The sequence below is a fragment of the Schistocerca piceifrons genome, chromosome 2, assembly GCF_021461385.2.
Source record: "Schistocerca piceifrons isolate TAMUIC-IGC-003096 chromosome 2, iqSchPice1.1, whole genome shotgun sequence".
NCBI lineage: Eukaryota > Metazoa > Arthropoda > Insecta > Orthoptera > Acrididae > Schistocerca > Schistocerca piceifrons.
The window spans coordinates 968,008,304-968,028,699 of NC_060139.1; the positions used below are offsets into that span (position 1 = coordinate 968,008,304).

A 20,396-nucleotide genomic window follows, 5' to 3' on the forward strand; every position below is an offset into this window, starting at 1 on the left:
CTTAGAACTACTTAAACCTAACTAACCTAAGGACATCACATACAACCACGCCCGAGGCAGGATTCGAACCTGCGACCGTAACAGTATTGCGGTTCCGGACTGAAGCGCCTAGAACCACGTGGCCACCGCGGCCGGTAGATGTTCTAAATTTTGATATGATGATGATGGCAGCAGCCGGAACGTTATAAGTGAAGAAACACAATAACGGGCTGGACGGTTTCATTAACAAAAATCACCTGCAAACATGTATTTTCAGTGTGAAGAATGTCCATTGTTCCGATATCCATTACTATGAAAACTTGAAGAAGCTCCCGGAAACATCATCTGCATGCAGAAAGTTTAGGGCTTAACGTTCAGTCGATGATGAGGTCAAGGACGGAGCTGAAACATGGATTGAAGAAGGAAGTGTTAGGAAACTGACCGTGTCTTTTTCAGGAGAAGCATCCCAATATCAGTCTTAAGCGGTACGAATAATCGTGGAATGAATATTTCCTGCGTAAGTTAGTAAAACACTAAACGTTTTATCTCTCTTGTTAGATGCGGTCCGCCATTAATACTTTTCCTGCCCTCAGAGTAATACTTGAGACTGCGTCTTCAATTCTTTGTTGGGTGTATTCCAAGGTCTGACTTCGTCTGTGCTCTACATCTCCGTCCTCGTTGTCATGTTCCTCTCCTCGCCGATTCTGTGGAGAACCTCCTCATTCTTTATCTCATCCACATTCCTTTCATCATCCTTCTACAGTAACACATCTCAAATGCGTACTTTCAGTTTTTTCCCTCAGCTCGCAATGTTTTCGCGAAATGTACTGCCTCTTCCATCAGTACTTCTTGGACTCCCGATGAAAACAGCTGCCGTTTCCTCGGTATTTTCATATACGGGAGATCTACTACGTCATCCGATGTATGCCCTGTAGTGACGTTCTCTCAGCACCTGCAAGGCGGTCGTGTTCTGCTTCCGCGCACGTCTTGACGCTCATAGTGAATAGTGTGCAGAATGCGACACTACATCCTCGAACGCCGTACTAATTCCCGAATCTTTCTGGGCTTGCTAAACGTACTACGTGTCTTGGACGAAGAAGCCCTGCGGAAAACTCCGGACTCTGGTAGGAATAGAGTTCGGTAGTTTCGTCTCTACTGATTTACCTCTTCCGAAGTTTCCCTAATAAGACACGTTCATAGTATTTGTTCACCTAGAAAATACATTACAGAGTCAGTTAAAAAGTAATACCTCCAATTTTTTCTCCTCACATAAAGTTTTTAGAGGAAAGTTGGTATTTTTCGCTATTACAAAAAGCTTATTCCCCAATCAACTGTAGTAGTAACTTCCTGAGTCAAAATGCTAGTAGTGTAGTAGCTTGCAAAATGGTCGTCATCGATGTCCGTCTTAGGCAACGCTCTGTGAAGGAATTCTTGAATGCAGAAGGTAAGTGGCTCATTCGCTTTCATAAAAGACTGAACATTGTTGACGATGTTGGAACGGAGAATATCAGCAGTTAGACGAGGGGTTCGTCGCTGTAGCGAAGTTGAAAGGCAAACACCGTTGACTGACAAAACGCGGATCGGTAGGCCGGCGCAGAGGATGTGACTATATTAGATTTTTTTGTGTACGAATGCACAATAAATTCTGTCTAATACGTGATAACCCACAAACAGCTTAAAGCACCTCTTCAACGACTTCACCCAACAAAAGGCATGGTGGATGGTCTTCTTTTGCATGACACTGCAAGACCACACGCCAGTCTTCACACCACTGAAGAGACTGTGAAAACTGTATGGGAAGTTTTGCTTCATCCCCTATACAGCCCTGATCTGGCACTATCAGACTTCCATCTGTTCGGACCGCTAAAAGAAGCTCATCGTAGGATTCAATTTGAAGCTGTTGGGACCGTGAAATCTTCTGCGCGTCAGTGGCTTCAGAAGCAGAACCGTGTGTTTTAGCACACTGAAACACATGTCCTTCTTAAAATACGGACCAAAACCGTGTAAATGGATGGAGGTTATATTGCAAACTCATAAATTAATCACCAATGTTGTAGTTTCCAGTCTATGTTGTCCATTTGAAGGTTGTAACAAATAAAAAAAAGGAGGAATTATTTTTTAGCGGACCCCCGTAAAATGGTGCAAGATGTTTTAAATTGTCGGGAAAACAAGTGTAAGCTGTTGGGAAAGACAAGTAATATACAATACGTAGAAGACCCAAGAGACAGCAATAAGAACAGAAAACCAGGACCGAAGAACTCGGATTAAAAGGGATGGGTTGCAGTCTCTTATCCTATCATTCAAGCAATATAGCTAAGAGGCAATGATGGCAATAAGAGAAAGGTTCAGGAGTGGAATTAAAATTCAGGATGTCAGTGACAGGATCCGCTGATGACATTGGTATCCTCATAAGAAAGTAATTACAAGTATCCGAGATGAGATTAGCGATAAACTTAACATCAGAGTTGGCCGGCCGGTGTGGCCAAGCGGTTCTGGGCGCTTCAGTCTGGAACCGCGCGACCGCTGCGGTCGCAGGTTCGAATCCTGCCTCGGGCGTGGATGTGTGTGATGTCCTTAGGTTGGTTAGGTTTAAGTAGCTCTAAGTTCTAGGGGACTGATGACCATAGATGTTAAGTCCCATAGTGCTCAGAGCCATTTTTTTGTACTTCGGTCCAAGGAATACGCCACTGCACCTCAGACACACAGAGCAAAATGCTAACTACTAGGAAATTAAAGGATTCTAGCTCATGAAAAGGTGTATAGGTAATGTTCTAAACTGGCATCTTCGCGAGTTGCTTAAAACGCTGAAAGATCAATACGCATCCTTCGCACACATTTACGTTGACTTCTGGAGCATGTACGAGCAATGATGGTGCAGTCATGAGAAGCTGTGTATGCGAACAGGTTTCGCTAGTTACAGCTAATAAAGATTAAATACCAGTCGCAGAAGAGTCGCAACACGCTGACACGCTGACAAACTGGTCTCTCTAGCGACCCAGACGTCTGGCGGACTACCGCTACCGTGAGAGCTGTTGACGCACTGCAAATAGAAGACGGCTTCCTGACTGATAGAGCGTTGGGGCAGCATTTTGAAACCAGTGCATCCAAGTGTCAGCATTTCGTAGATCCAATCACAGAACTGCGTAAATCTCTTCAGATCGATATGTTTGAATTGTCGGCGTAGGTGGAAACAGGATATGGTAACATTGAGCTTGAGATTCGAGCACTCTTTCAGAAAACAATCGATACGCAACTTGGGAGCAAACACATTTCTTAAAATTGTATCTGTCTCACAGGTTAATATAAAAACAGTTACGGAATATCCGGTAGGCACTGTTATCGTCCCAGGAAATAATCTGAAGCTTTGATTGAAAAAACCCGGATAAGTGATAGTACGACTTGCGCACAAAGAATCTCGCGAAATGACCACGCCAAGAAAACTCGAGAAATTAGCGCTGATACAGAAGTTAACTAAAGATCATTCTTCCTACGCGCCATTCGCGAATGGAACGGGTATGAAGAGATCAGCTAGCTGTACTAGATGTAACCGCTGCCACACACCAACAGGTAGTTTCCGCGGTATGGATGTAAGTGTAGATGTAGGTGGAGATGGAGCTGAACATTAAAAAGAAATTGAGGACAAACTTTTTTTAACGGATCAATCACTAGTTTTAAAGGCAGTAATAATACAAATTGTCACCCTTGAACTTAATGTTTCCATAAGCTCGTATAACAAAGAATTTTCGATCTTGAATGAAGCATGCCCCCCCCCCTCCCTCAACCCCATTCTTGCCCCACTGGCTACACCCAAACTAAAGGAGAGAGTCTTTACGAAGCGTCAGTTTAGTAAGTCATGGCTGCAAAATACTGACTCGTATTATCTATAGAAAAATGCTACGAGTAATGGAAGCAAAACTCTGTAAATGTCACAGAGCTACGAATAAGTCGGATTAAATAATCGGAAAAGTTCGCTATTCGTATCTCAATTGAGCAATGAGTAATGATGCTGAGGTGGAGAATTAATTCTTCCTGATATGGCGGTAATCTTCATCTGTATACACCATGTTGTTGCAGTTGCTGTAGTTGAAGATGATTGTTGTGGTCATAGCCCAGACTGTGCTATGTCTTACACGTGAGATAACGGGAGCGGATAGCATGTGATCATTGAGTTGTTTGAGGAGGGGGATGACTCTTGTAGTGATGTGTGGATTAGTACTTTGCCGGTGGATTTCACAGACGTTATTGCTGTGATATGTGTGATGGAAGTGCGATAAAGTAATAGGGCCCGAATCTATCGATGTAGGGAAATACATTTTCTAAGGGGATATTTGTTATTGTGCAAGCTTCGCACAGTTAGTTGTGGACTTGTGGTTTGAACTGGCAGCTGTCGTCGATTGAATTTAAGGTGGGATTGTTTTCTGGGATTAAAATGAAAGTTATTTCGATTGCTGAGACAACGGATAATCTAATTAAATAATACGAGTATGGACATAATGAAATGAACGGATATTTGGCTGCACTGTAGTCACAAACCGAACATCTTGTGCAGCGGGAGCAGGTCTTGGGGACCAGACGCGTACCAGTGACATTGACGGATATAGTTCGTTGTCGTTTGTAAAGGGATCATTTTGCCTTAGAATATGCGGAAAAGTTGTAACAAATAATGACATGTATTGAAACGAATGTTCGATGGGGATAAAATGAGTGAAGATGAAATGACGTGAATTTTTTAGTACAAACTGTCCGGGTGTGCTGAATCTGTGTTGTAAACTACGTACAGTGGGAACTGAAGATCGTGTCACAACAGGAGTCTAACCTAGATTTCATATGCCCCTATAGCAGGAAATCCGGTTTCGAATCGCAGTATGGCACAATTTTGAACTGTCACTAAAAATTTTCTAGAATTTTTTGACCAGTAGTAAATCTATGTCGCTAGGGCCTCATGAATGGGTCATTACTTGCTCAATTATTTGGATTTTTAAAAGGTCTGAAGAAGGGAAATTTTTCGTAACCTTCATTTAAATGATTAAAAGAATTTCAACGAAGTATGCATTCTTTGGAATATGATTATTATTCCTTATCGATGTCACTGTTGTGTTCTGTGAAAGTGAACTAGAATTACAGTATCTGTGGAATGTTATGAACAGTCTAATGAGTACAAAATATGGATTGAAAGTAAATCGAAGAAAGATGAAAGTAATGAGAAGTAGCACACATGAGAACAGCGAGAAACTTAACACCTGATTTGGAGATAACGAAGGAATTTGGCTACCTAGGCAGCAAAATAACCAATGCTGGCCGGAGCAAGGAGGTCATAAAAATCAGACTAGCATTTGCAAAAAGGGCTTTCCTGGCCAAGAGAAGTCCATTAGTATCGAACATAGACCTTACTTTGAGGAAGGAACGTCTGAGAATGTGCATCTGGAACACAGTATTGTTTGGTAGTGAAACATGGACTGTGGGAAAACCGAAACAGAAGAGAGTCAAAGCATTTGAGATGTGGTGCTACAGACAAATGTTGAAAATTAGATGGATTGATAAGGTAAAGTACGGATTATATGGGGGTAACACTGACAAGAAGAAAGGAGTGGATTACAGCACACGTCTTAAGACATCAGCGGCTAACTTTCCACGTAGTAGAGGGATCAATAGAGAGAAAAAACTGTAGACGAAGACAGAGATTGGAACACATTCAGCAAATAGCTGAAGATGTAGGGTGTAAGTGCTACTCTGAGACGAAGAGGTTGGTACAGGGGAGGAATTCGTTAATGCTTCACATAAAACCAATCAGAAGACTGAGGACTCAAAATAAATTGATTCATTGATACATAAAAATAAAAAAAATAGAAAAATCGATCCCTCACAAAAGGAGGTACATGTGTGTTCACGAAGTTCTTTTGTAAGGTGGGCATATCATTTTAATTTTACTAAGTTATCGATGTGCACGTCAGGGAGAGAGCAAGTTATGTTACTATTAAACAATCTTTGGTCTTTTTGTGGCACAATCTTTGCTTCTGCGCAGTCTGATACGATCTTAGTTGAAATATGGTAGGTGACGAACGTATTCATTAGTGCTGTGCTGAATCGCGATTGTATCTGTAAGATAAAGAAAAATTTATTGTAGACAGCAAGGATGAATACGATGTATATACTGAAAGGCGAAAAATATACAAACTTTGAGTAATGTTATAATTTTTGATGAGAAGAAATTTAAGGTAAGACTGCAGCACAGCGCAGCTAATTTGTTAGAGTAAGTATCGTCAGCTACATAACTTGCTCAGAGCTGAGAGAAAGACCGTTCGACTTCCCTGCATTAAGATATCAACTGATTAAGCTGTTTGATGTTTATAGAAGTTCTCTGTTAACATTGTACCCTTTTCAAATCATTGTTCACTTTGTTGAACATAGTATTATTCAGATCAATGTTACGTTGTGAAGATCACGCGAAATTTTACTCTGTCTTTTTGAATACATGTCATTCTAAAATCGTTGTCTTGGAGTATCATTTCACAGGAATAGTTGCTCTCGCCATCCTATTGTTTAAAGAACGTTTATCATTACGCTTTACCACATTGCACCATACAGTATGCAACAGTTTGGATATTGCTTGGAAATTTTATTTGAAAACAGAAATCTAACTTAGCCGCTGCCTGCTTGCTATGTGCTTTCGCGAAATCTGCAACAATGTTGTCAAGATGCGACGTAAGTGGAAAATTTTATTAGGACCAGATAATTGTTTTACTTCAGTTACGTGTTTGGTATAAAGGCAAGTTTTACTCACACCAGTTACAGTTCAGACATTAGGTCCCGTTTAGTCAAAGGTTAGCATACGAGTTTAAGTTGAATAACAGTTTGTGGGTACAAATTTTTGGTAATACGTTGACTTTTTATGGAATGGGAGATAATTCTATTCTCTGCTAAATTTCATACAGAAACATATAGTGGGGAGGTTGCAGCTGTAGTTGCAGAAAACGTTTGTACATTGTCGAAAGTGGTTGCTATTACGGAGTAAAACGGTGTAATGGAAGATGTAAACAATCGCGACGCCTTGAAAAACAAATAACTTACTGGGAGAAAGATATCTTGCTCATACCGGAAAGACAACAACACATCAATTCTTGGAACACGCTGCAATAAAGCCTTGGAGCCTTTTTCAGCAGACATCAAACCGTTATGCTGACGTTCCTCGACTAGCATCTGTACACTACTTCCTCCCCCTTGACTCCGCCTCGTATTAACGAGCGTGGCAACACAAACATGGCGTTCCCAGAAGCTGGTGCACCGCGAACGAGGTCAACGGCACAGCGGTGCTTCCCTGCCTCCCGCTTGCAGCGTGTGACGTCACGCATCTGCGTCCTATAAAAGCAGCAGTCAGGCGGTTCCAGGGCACCAGAAGCTCCTCTCAGACGGTCCGAAAAGTTGCAATCCAAATCAAGATGAAGGCCTGCCTACTGGTTATCCTGCTTATCGGTGAGTCTCCCATACTGTTTACGATGGTCGAAACTGTTTGCTGTTGTGAGGTCATTCTTCATAGCTGCGCTCCCAGGAATATTGATTTTGCGGGTGGTAACTGTAGAAGAGGAGACAAAGCTACAGAAATGTGAGATGTTTCTCTTCATGGACACTTGTTTGCAGGATGGGTCTGTAGGGTTTCGCTTACTTAAATTTGGGAAACTTTCCTTTAATATCACTTTTTGTGCGCCTTTATTGTGAATAGTATTAAAATTGTATTTTACATAATTAAATTTTCGATTATTGCGGCGAGTCCTTACGGAGTTTACCGCAGTGTTTTTTTTATTTTTATTTTTGTACAACTATCATTTATTCTTCAGTCTCAGTTGTACATTTTTAACTTCATGACATGTTTCGATCTCTCTGGGTCGTCTTCAGACCTAACTGGTTGCGTCACCAATTCGCTTATGTCAATGATCTTTCCTTCGTGGGCGACCAGTCATGTTGAAGTTTTTGGAAGAAATTTTCTCCTTTCGTCTGTTAACTGTTCATTTATTTTACACTGTGAAAAATAAATGAGCAGTTAACAGCCAAATGGCGGAAATTTCTTTCCAAACATTACCTGGGTCAAAATGTCATATCAGAGTGCTCTGACATGAGGTTCTGACACAGAAAAGACGGGTTCCTGAAACAACTATCTTCTTAGATCTGAAGATCATCCAAAGACCTCGAAACATGTAATATAATTAAAACTGTGCAACTGGGAATTGTTTGAAATATCAGTCGCTGAGTCGGTCGGGACGAATATGTCGTCTAAAGCGTACTGCTTTTGTTATTGATGACGGCAGAGAAAGAACTGAAAGTCTGATGAGCCTCCAATTTACAAATAAAGAAAAACTATTTCCATTCTCATTCGCTAACTACTACAGCTATGACCGTCCGCCCCGATAGCTGAGTGGTCAGCGTGACGGATTGCCGTCCTACGGGCCCGGGTTCGATTCCCTGATGGGTCAGGGATTTTATCCGCTCAGGGACTGGGTGTTGTGTTGTCTTCATCATCATTTCATCCCCATCCGGCGCGCAGGTCGCCCAATGTGGCGTCGAATGTAATAAGACATGCAGCCAGGCGGCCGGACCTGCCCCGCAAGGGGCCTCCCGGCCAATGACGACAAACGCTGATTTCCATTTCACAGCTAAGGCCAGTTTTGCAGAACCACTACTGTTGCGGGCTCAGAACTTGACCGACTGTATGTACGATTTGCGTAGATGACGCCCCTAGACGGATGAAGAGCCATAATATGACTAACTTGATGACGCCTTGAACATCAGAAATGGCAATGTGTTTAAAATTTTGCGACTGTAACTGAAAACGATGTTACAATAACCGATAAATGTCGATGCTAAGACACCACATAGTTAATTTAAACGCATAAGACAAAGCAGAGGTTTGAGATGAAACCCTGGACATTGAAGCGTAATTTACCAGGTTAGAAGTATAAAACCGGAATTTCCCTATAGATGGTGCTAACTGACAGTGTCGGACCCGTGAGACAGCGTCTGCAGCGCCATCTGCATCTGCTTCCTGTGACGGTTGACGACGAATGTCAACACACAGTAACTCAAGTTCCATACTTCGTTGTGTGTTTCAGACTCGTAAACATTTCGAGTTTTGTGCCTTCGACTTACGATATGCAGAAAGCATCGATTTTCTGTTACCATTTGAAGAAAACTGCTGCAGAATCGCATCGAATGCTTGTCGAAGCTTTCGGCGAACATGCTCTTGGGAAAACACGGTGTTTTGAGTGGTTCAGAAAATTCAAAAGTGGTGATTTTGACGTGAGAAACGACGAGCGTGGGAAAGCACCGAAAAAGTTCGAAGACTACGAGTTGCAGGCGTTATTAGATGAAGATGATACTCAAACACAACAGGAACTCGCGGAACAAATGAATGTGGCGCAGAAAGCTGTTTCTCTTCTGTTTGAAAGCTAAGGGAAAGGTGCAAAAAGTGGAAAAATTGTTTCCGCATGAACTGAATAAAAGATAGAAAGGAAATCGAAAGATCACCTGTGAAATGTTGCTCGCCAGATACAAAAAGAAGTCGTTTCTCCATCGAATAGTGACAGGTGATGAAAAATTGATGTATTTTGAGAATCCTAAGCGTCGTAAATCATGGGTCAGTCCAGGCTAACCATCGACATCCATTGAAAGACCTAATCGCTTTGGAAAGAAGACAATGCTCTATGTTTGGTAGGATCAAAATGGTGTCATCTATTATGGGCTTATAAAAGCTGGCGAAAGTACCAACAGAAAATGATCGATTTAAATAAAGCACTACCTGAAAAATGGCCGAAATATAGAGAAAGGCAACACAAAGTCACATTGCTTCATAATAACGCCTCATCACACAAAGCAAAACGGGTCAGGGAAACGATCGAGACGTTCAGTTGGAAAATACCGGGGCACGCGGCTTATTCTCCAGACTTGGCTCCGTCCGATTATCACCTATTTGCATCACTGGAAAACATTCTCCCTGAACAACGCTTCAGTTCGTATGAAAATATGCGAAAATGGCTCGCTGACCGGTTCGCTTCAAAAGAAGAATTTTTTTTGGCGTGGCATTTTAGCATGCCGGAGAGGTGGGAGAAAAATATAAATAGCAATGGAGATTATTTTGAATAAAATATTGTTTATCAGTTTCAAACTACTGACGTGTAATTATTGCAACCAAATGCCGGTTTCGTACTTCTACACTGGTTACCACTATATTAATGTCAGTTAACTGCCTTCGCTACTGAGTAGCAACCAGCGCGAGGAAGATGCGTGGAAGAAGTATTATTTCAGTAACAATATCATTCGTTTTCAAGTCTTAATGAGTTTTAACTCGTTATTCGCTAACAAAAGACAACAAGCGTTTGCCACTAATGGTAACAGTTGTTGGTGACGATTCCTCTCATTACTTATCAAACTTTAATTACTGTCCACTGAAAGGTGATAGTTACGGCATCGCAAACAAAAAGCACGAGTTTATTAGAACGTATCTGTACTGCATTTAATGATGAAGCGTAGGGAGCTAAACATATTTTTAGTCGTTTAATAATGTGGTGCAGAGTAGAGAGTGTTTCGAAAATCTAGGAGGACGTCTTTACCGGTTCATCTGTATCAGCTATTCCCGTGACTTGGAGTGTGCATAAAGCAAGCTGTGCTTCGAATGAGTTTTTCCCTGGTGACCGGTTTTCTTTCATACGACTGCCGTTCCAGGCCCTGCCGCTTGCGTGGCGAGTACATCACGGATTTTCCTAATTGTATTCGCAGGCTGTATTTCACTCAAGTGTTATAAAATGCGAAACAACGAAAGTTTAACTCACTTATTGCATGGTGTCATTTGGCAACAAGGAATTACTTTGCATATAAATTTAAGGAAAACGCTCGTACACGCCTGATGTTACCGTCTGGCGACACACATAATTTGGTTGCATCGAGCTAGACTGTATTTAGCATCACTTGGAAGAAACAATTAAAAATCTATAATCTTCGCTGAAGCCCAGATCACGTAAGAAACGTGATCTGGGGCTGAAGGTCGAATCACACGCTAAAGCGGCTTAAAGAATGAATTATTTCTGCCGTTTAGATTATTTTCAGTTAGATTTTAAGGTGGGTAAATGATGCCTAATGACAGCATAGATTTTTTTCCATGTCTCTGTAACTAAACGCCAACAAACAGAAAATATTGATTAAATCAAAATAAAATCAAAATTTCTATGTTCAACATCTGATAGTGCCGCAAGCCTATCTGGTAAATCATTTGTGTGTATTGAGATATTGCAGGTTTCCTTGAAGCGCACCTATTTTTGCTTTCATCACTATAGAACATCTTCTATCAAGTATAACGTTACGGGTTCCATTATTCAATAACTCACCGAACGTGCAGCATTTCTATGAACATACTCTACCAGAGAGAATATTGGTTATTGGTCAACGACCAGCAGTCGCACGATCTTTGACAGAATCAAACTCCCATGTCTAGCACAGCTATAAATTCGGAAGGACTTAGAAGCGTTAAAAGTTAGAAATTATTGAACGGTGTCTGTGCGTGCTGGATCTGGTTGAGGATCGGTGTCCATAAAAATGAGGCATGTATTAACGTGGAAAGTGGGAAGATAGTATCTGGGTATACATGAAAGAAAAACCTTTGATGTTTAAACGGACTGAGTTGCCGGATCTGCACATTTATGATCGTTGAATAAATATTAAATAAATAACTTCGCCATATTCATCTTTTGCATAACAGATACTAGTATGACGTAAAAATTGAAGTTTGCAAGGGAATACGTAAGCATGTGCTCTGGTGAAGATATCACATTTATGCAAGACACAGCCTAGCAAACTAATAAACTAAACAGCTACTAAGCGGCTGATGATTGCTGTTCTTCGTAACACTCTCGTCTGAGTTATAAAACTACATTTGCAACTGCGCCTTGGAGACGCCAGCTCAATTTATCATTAATTATGGAAAGATCAGAGGAATCTTTCAATAGCAACATTCACGCACTTATACACATATCACAGAGATTCAGGACAACTATAAGAACTATGCTATAGTATAGGACAACTATAAAAACTCCACCAGTATGCACCTGATTAGCAAACGGTCCATCCCTTCGCTTGAGTGCCCGAAGCAAGTGAACAAGAATTCATCGATAAGTAAACTGTTAATAATTGCACCATAGACGAAATTCTGAAATTAATTTGGAAGTTTTATCCTGAGATCCAGTAAATGTGACATGTAACGACTATCACAATCCGCGAACACGTGATCGTCACAAACAAAAGTTCTGCATAAAATGAGTGTTAAAATTGAGAATAACTAAGCAAATTGGACAGGATACATTACTATGAACATGATCTGCGAGGTTAAGGCTCTCAGGTCTGTACTTAACACGTGCTGGGGCAACAAAGACACGTGGAAACTAGATCATGAATTAAAATTAGCGAAATTTCAGAAATCTATTGAATTATACTATACTCGTGAGATCACCAACGAAATAAATCAGACCGAACTGAGAAGATACATCACACGTCCACGTGTCTTAACAAAGGTAGAGCAGAACAATAGTTTGCAAGCGTAGCTAAGTTCAACTTCTCATATTGCTCCGAATTAGCAAGAAAAATTCCGTGTACCACTCAACGAGCAATGAGTGATGTAATTTTGACTGGAGCTGAAATCTACCAAAATAAGGTATTAAATTAGCTATGAATAGGCACATTCACACTTAGTCGATGTCACTGGTGTCGCGTCTCCTAAAACACTGCCGAGCGAACTTTTGGAACCCACGCGTCCCGTTCCGCCGGAAGTGCTCAGGGAGCTCCATATCGTGTGGTTCCTGTGGTGTCACCGCCAGACACCACACTTGCTAGGTGGTAGCCTTTAAATCGGCCGCGGTCCGGTAGTATACGTCGGACCCGCGTGTCGCCACTATCAGTGATTGCAGACCGAGCGCCGCCACACGGCAGGTCTAGAGAGACTTCCTAGCACTCGCCCCAGTTGTACAGCCGACTTTGCTAGCGATGGTTCACTGATAAATTACGCTCTCAGCTACGTCATTTGCTACGACCTAGCAAGGCGCCATGTTTAGTTGCTATTGATATTGTAAATAATGTACAGACAAGAGCTACGTTCAACATTAATGGATTAAAGTTAAGTATTCTACCAATTACCTCCTTTTTTCTAAGTTCTAATTACCTTGTCCTGTTCCAGACCTCACGCCAGCCTGCGTGAGCTTAAACGCGTGCCTTTCGGCTTCTTCTCAAATTTAGTGGGTTGGTCTCCTGCCAATCCACAACAGTTCCAACTTACACAAGAGCTTCGTCCAAGGCGCATAGAAACATCTTTCTTGCCCGGTACGTGCTTAATAGGAGTGGCATTCTACCACAGTTAAAGACTACTTTTGCCGGTCGGGGTGGCCGAGCGGTTCTAGGCGCTACAGTCTGGAACCACGAGACCACTACGGTCGCAGGTTCGAATCCTGCCTCGGGCATGGGTGTGCGTGATGTTAGGTAGGTTAGGTAGGTTTAAGTAGTTCTAAGTTCTAGGGGACTGATGACCTTAGAAGTTAAGTCCCATAGTGCTCAGAGCCATTTGAACCAGACTACTTTTATTCCGACAGATCTACATACCGAATTTTTTTAAACTTTTTTTTGCACTCTTCATGCTTTTCTTTCATAAGGTGATAGGAGGAAAGGATGTACATACTGACATATGTCACATAAATGTATTTATTATGCGTGTGGGGTTCCGATAATTACCAAAAATCTTAGTGAAATAAAGATGATATACATTTTGTCCACTGTAGGAACACTCAGTTGCTCTGTCTTTTTTTATGTAATTGACAGTTTGAGCCTGGAATTGAGGTGTCAGAGGTAGGAAACTAACTTAAATCTTAAGCAAAATCATGAAGAGGCTCATGTAGAGGCCCTTCATTGTTGGAAGTCGCTAAGTGCTCTCATTCTCAAATACTGGATGAATATAATCTGGGTTATTTGCGCGCCGTGAGTTACCGCCGCCCAAGACATATACGCAGTTTCTAACTTTAATCCTTGACTTTTAGTGTTCAGATGTTAACATAAGACCGTACCTTTTAATAAGTTTATTGTGACAGAATTTCACAGTTTTCAATTCCAAGACACGGAAGAAGCTTTAAGATTCTAATCCCGGTCGTGGTAAAAATTAAGAAAATTACAAGCAACTGAAGTGGATTTTCATTCTGTAAATAAAACACTGAAAATCAAATTTTTGTTGGCTCTGCAAGTCGCTAGGTAGGCAGCCTGCAGCTGGGACTGGACTAACGTTTTAGCCGTTCAGTAATGTGGTGCACAGTATACGAGGGTCACTCCAAAAGAAATGCACACTATTTTTTTAAAATCCGTCTTTTATTCAACATATTTGAAAGTTTTACAGCTTGTAGATGCATCCTTTAGGAACAATATTTTCATTTCTCCACATAATTTCCATCCCCCTCAACCGCCTTACGCCATCTTGGAACCAGCGCCTGTGTACCTGCACCGTAAAATTCTGGACCAACCTGTTGGAGCCACTGTTTGGCAGCGTGCAAAAGGGAGTCATCATCTTCAAAGCTTGTTCCACGAAGAGAGTCTTTTAGTTTCCCAAAGAGATGATAGTAACATGGAGCCAGGTCAGGACTGTAAGGCGGGTGTTTCAGTGTTGTCCATTCGAGTTTTGTGATCGCTTCCATGGTTTTTTTGACTGACATGTGGCCGTGCATTGTTGTGCAACAGCAAAACATCCTGCTTTTGCCGATGTGGTAGAACACGACTCAGTCGAGCTTGAAGTTCCTTCAGTGTCGTCACATATGCATCAGAATTTATGGTGGTTCCACTTGGCATGATGTCCACAAGCAAGAGTCCTTCGGAATCGAAAAACACCGTAGCCATAGCTTTTCCAGCAGAAGGTGTGGATTTGAATTTTTTTTTTTGGTGAATTTGCATGATGCCACTCCATTGATTTCCTCTTCGTCTCTGGTGAAAAATGATGGAGCCATGTTTCATCACCTGTCACAATTCTTCCAAGAAAATCATCTCCACCATCCTCGTACTGTTCCAAAAGTTCGCTGCATACCGTTTATCTTGTTTCTTTGTGAGCCACTGTCAACATCCTGAGAACCCACCTGGAACAAACCCTTAACGCCAACACTTTCAGTATTCTGCAAACACTTCCTTTTCCTATCCCAACGTAGCGTGACAATTCGTTCACTGTGATGCGTCTGTCGGCAGTCACCAATTCATTAACTCTCTGCACATTGTCTGGAGTGTGCGCAGTACGAGGCCTGCCGCTGCGAGGACAATCCTCAATACTGCCGTGCCCGCTTTCATCACGTAAGCTGCTCGTTCACCGACTAACTGTACTGTGGTCGACAGCAGCATCTCCATACACCATTTACAACCTCTTGTGGAACTTTCCCACTGTCTGGTTTTCACAGTTTTCACAGCACAGGAATTCTATGACAGCACGTTGCTTCTGACGAACTTGAAGTGTAGCAGCCATCTTGAAGACTTGCTGTGACGGCGCCATGGGAACAGGTTTAACTAAGTTTGAAAACAAGTGGGAAGGATGTCTCTACCCATTGTAAAACTTTCACACATGCAGAATGAAAACAGTATTTTTACAAAAGTAGTGTGCATGTCTTTTGGAGTAACCCTCGAAATAACTTTCGGAAACCTAGGAAGGTGGCTCTACACGTTATAGTGCATCAACTACTCGCACAGCATGGGTAGTTTCTCTCTAGTGGTGTGCTCCATACGGCTTGTTCCTTTTACAGGCGCTGTCGCTTGCATGGCGGACGCGGCGACCACGAGTTGCTCGTGCCCGCAGTGCATCATCTTCGACCCCATCTGCGCCAGCAGCTACAAGAACGGACGTCGCGGCTTCAGCAGCGGCTGCCACATGCGTTGCTACAACAGATGTCACGGCACAGGTGAGTCAAGTCGCGGTGTGGTGACTCGCCTATCTGAACGTTGCGCTGCCTTTTCGCTCGAAAGCTCTCTATTCATTACGCCTGTAACAGTGATAAACGAGCGGCTTTCAATAAGTAATGCAACACATTTTTTTCTCTGCCAGTTTCGGTTTTAAAAATTCGGAAATTGTTGTGGGACATCGTGGAATATTCCCGCTTCAGCCCCTATAAATTTGTGAAGTTCCGATTGGTGGTGACACTATACGCAGCCTTTAAAATGGCGGCTGTAACGGTAGTGCGTTCCAAGGAGCAGGCAACTTCATTGTATACTAAAATAAACAGGTACTGCAAAGATATAGCAACTACCAAAGAAAATCAATTGCTCCTAACCTTTCCTATCCTACCGGATACTGAATCCAAAGACTAAAAAAGGTCACCTGCTTGTAACAGGGCTTTCTTTGACCAAGGCAATTTGACACTTAGCCAACTGTCATTCAGTCAAGATGGTGTACTAATAATGAAACAAAGCAGTAGGCTCTGCCAGAAATATCGACTCTTAGACAATGTGTCTAATAGTGTATTTTAATACGACAGTATGCCATCTTAGGCAATTTATAACACTTGTAAGTAAGCGTTACAAATATGGATTCTTATATGGTTATATCACTTGTTATGTATTTCACTGTTATCGTCTAACCTGCTTTCAGAAAACACTTGATAATGGCACTTTGAAGCCGAAATCATGATTGTGTAAGTGTAAATGTAAAACTATAAATAAACAACAGTCTAATGGCGGTACTGACTTTAAAGAAATAAATATAATGACTTTAATTTTACACTTATGATTAGCAAAGCTATTCATTAACGCAAACAGAAACTTTCTGTGAACTGACTTTATTCACGCATCATTCTAGTTGGATGGTGGTCTGGTGAAAGAGTACTTAACTCCGGTTCTGGAGGTCCGTGTAAGGGCGGGGAGATTTCCTCATTCCATTCCACCCAGTTGGGCTCCAGGAACATTCAGCCTGCATTCTGAGTACGGGCCTTCCCCTCGTAGAGCCTCGGCGGAGAGAGGTGCTGCGCTCTACCGGCAGTCAGACCGATAGTCCATTGATTGACTTGTAATATAGACTTTTAGCCTACCATCTTATAGTTGAGTCAGCGTAGGTTGATTCCTGACAGTTGCGGTGGGCATGGCGCGGCGGTCGCGAGTGCCTGCCTCAACCATTAACGTAACGCGATTTTGTAAACGTGTCTATGGCAACGCCTCACTATTGTCACAGCTGTATAGACGGCTACCGTTACTGCCTGCAGCCGTTAGCGCCTCGCGTTTGAAAACTGGTAACAGCGCTGCAGCAGACTTCTTTATTGTGTTCATTTTGTTTCAATTATGATTGGTAGGCTGTAAATTATTACGAGAAGCCACTCTAGACTTTTAGGGATTTGCTAGTTAGTCATTTCTTGACAACACACACGTGTCTTCAGAGATCAAACTCAGTAAGGAGAAATATTGTAGTAGGAGTGGACAGATTTCTTAGAGCTTGGCTTAGATGCATATTTATTAGCACATTTCGTGTTCGTTGTAAACTATATTGTACTGACTATTTTGTAATAAGAGTCGATAACATATTCTGTAAGTCAATAGCACAGCTCCTATCAGAAAGTCACTGCGAAATGCCCATTTTCAGGTAATGCATAAGCTTTGATAGCTAGCAGCATAGTTTACTGCTAGGCGGCAATTTTCATTCAGCCTATTACATCACATGCCAGACTTACTTCATTTCCGCGTACACATTTGGTTGGAACCGTAAGCATTAGAGATGAGCTACCAACCTCAGACATACGTGTATCAATCTGTGCTTAACAAAATTTTAAGTTTTCAATCTATTCCTTTAGAATAGAAAGTTTAAGAGCGACTTCTGTTAAATTACTTTACATTATAACAATTTTCTGGAAAGCTACATAATCATTTTTCCTTCTGTTTCAGATTACTTCCAGATCAGTAAGGGAAGCAAATGTATATGAAGCAGCAGTATACTGTGAACCAGCAATTCAACCAAAATACGTTATTTATTATTTGTCTTACGTTTTTAAATTTTAATAAACTTTCTTAAAAAATAATTAAACTTATTTAACCTTTACTGTACACATCAAGATGTCACTGTTATTAATGAAAAGACAAAAGACGCAATAAGAAACAGCAGACTGTGATCAGGGATATACTTTATACACACAACAAACGGTACATGACGTCACAAAATCTGAGTTTATAAAAAAAATGAAGGTACACTCAGTTTCTCACAAATTTTTAGCAACACAAGGTCACAACACATGATACTTATGTGATAAAGTTAACAACAAACAGGCAGCATATCTTGGGAGCGTAAGACAGAACACAACTGTAATTTCTAGTAGAGGCGATAAGGACAGCAGATGATTTAAAATGACTCCTTTACTTTCACCAATACTCATACTGATCTTGCCACTTCGAAGTGTAGGAAATCTTCTAAGTGACATCATGCAGGTGGTGAACGTTAGTCTGGAATCACAGAAGTGGTCATACGGCTGCAAGGGATGAGGACCTTATCTTTTGCTTTCCCATTGAAACATCGCTGAGTTTTCTGTGGGAGATGTGATTCTTGCAGTTATAAAAGCAACCATACGTTGTGAAAGAAAAAAAGGAAGTTTAGAGCTCTCGAAAGTGCTATGTTTTCCTATTGGCATTTATTCACATACCTTTCCTTAGAAACATTGCCTGCTCTGAAACGACTTATAATGCTGCTCAAACTGACAAAGCAGTTTAAAAGACGAACAGCGCTGTACATGTCGGCAAGATGCATAAAACGTTCTGCTTGCGCCTGCAAAGAGGGTTCGTTATAACATATTCTTATTAGTACTTCATCTGTTCCAGATGCCATTCCATTATTAAATGATTGTAGTTGCTCTTCCGTTATGCGATCATTTAGCTTAGTATCTTCCATTTTACCATGATTACAATGTCTGAATGAAGGGACCATATGATGACCTTTTAGGAAGACTGAAATCGGTATCTCGGCCTTCCCTCAATCGTCTTCCGTTTCGGTGCCACTATGGTCACTGAGCTACTGAACTGATGATTTCGATCAGTTTTTAGTCAAATCAGTTGGAAAAATGTTACTTTCAAACTCAGTGAATCTTCTCTCAATGATGTTCTTAGACTCATTTTCGCATCGTCCAACTTTTGTTTGTCAGCTAGGATTCGATTTCGCTGAAATCTGTGACGCTCACTTTGTTTACGTAGCAACTTGCTAACATGATAATTAGATCACGGTGGGTCTTTCCCATCTCTTAAAACCTCTCTCGGAACATACTTGTCCAAGACTTATTCAACGATATTTTTGAATTTCATTTATTTGTACTTCACATCTCGTCCTCAGAATGGATGTTTGATGTTGACTAATTAAATGGCTTTGAGCACTATGGGACTTAACATCTGAGGTCCCCTAGAACTTAGAACTACTTAAACCTAACTAACCTAAGGACATCACACACATCCATGCCCGAGACAGAATTCGAACCTGCGACCGTAGCGGTCGCACGGTTCCAGACTGAAGCGCCTAGAACCGCTCGGCCACGCCGGCCGGTGACTAATCAAATACTCGGCTGTTTGTTTACTGACACTTAAGCTTATTAAGCAAAAATATTTTCCTCAGGAATTATTAGTATTTTATAACTGTGATAATATGATGAGTCGTTTTTACCTATGGAAACAAATACATAAGATGCAGACATTTAATTTCACCTTTCTCTTTAGTTAGATGTGGAGTAGGTAAGCTCTGTAATTAAATATAAAGGAACAGGAAAGTGATTAAACTGCAACAGTAAAAATTAAGAAGTTATTTAACTGAAAGATATTTGTTTTCGTAATTACTGGACGCCCCCCCCCCCCCTTCCCATGAACCATGGACCTTGCCGTTGGTGGGGAGACTTGCGTGCCTTAGCGACACAGATAGCCGTGTCATAGGTGCTACCACAACGGAGGGGTATCTCTTGGGAGGCCAGACAAACGTGTTGTTCCTGAAGAGGGGCAGCAGCCTTTTCAGTAGTTGAAGGGGCAACAGTCTGGATAATTGATATGGTAAAACGGCCTTGCTGTGCTGGTACTACGAATGGCTGAAAGCAAGGGGAAACTATAGCTGTAATTATCCCGAGGGCACGCAGCTTTACTGTATGGTTAAATGATGATGGCATCCTGTTGGGTAAAATATGTCGGAGGTAAAATAGTCCCCCCATTCCGATCTACGGGCGGGGACTACTCAGGAGGACGTCGTTATCAGGAGAAAGAAAACTGGCGTTCTACGGATCGGAGCGTGGAATGTCAAATCCCTTAATCAAGCAGGTAGGTTAGAAAATTTAAATAGGGAAATGGATAGGTTAAAGTTAGATATAGTGGGAATTAGTGAAGTTGGTGGCAGGAGGAACAAGACTTCAGGTCATGTGAATACAAGGTTATAAATA

General features: G+C 41.5%; 1 protein-coding gene across 1 annotated transcript; it reads left to right on the forward strand.

Moving 5' to 3' along the window:
• The first annotated feature begins 7,377 nt into the window (after positions 1-7,377).
• On the forward strand, positions 7,378-18,017 carry LOC124778003 (locustin). Its single transcript, XM_047253576.1, has 3 exons — positions 7,378-7,449; positions 15,765-15,920; positions 17,887-18,017. Exons 1-3 carry the CDS (start codon positions 7,416-7,418, stop codon positions 17,922-17,924), a joined length of 228 nt encoding a protein of 75 aa, XP_047109532.1. The 5' UTR covers positions 7,378-7,415; the 3' UTR covers positions 17,925-18,017.
• The last annotated feature ends 2,379 nt before the right edge of the window (positions 18,018-20,396 follow it).

Bases quoted from the DNA above. Each gene is read 5' to 3' on its own strand.
- LOC124778003 (XM_047253576.1), top strand. From the start codon at position 7,416: ATGAAGGCCTGCCTACTGGTTATCCTGCTTATCG. The intron at 7,450-15,764 runs GTGAGTCTCCCA...TTCCTTTTACAG, and splicing joins ACTGGTTATCCTGCTTATCG to GCGCTGTCGCTTGCATGGCG. The intron at 15,921-17,886 runs GTGAGTCAAGTC...CTTCTGTTTCAG, and splicing joins CAACAGATGTCACGGCACAG to ATTACTTCCAGATCAGTAAG.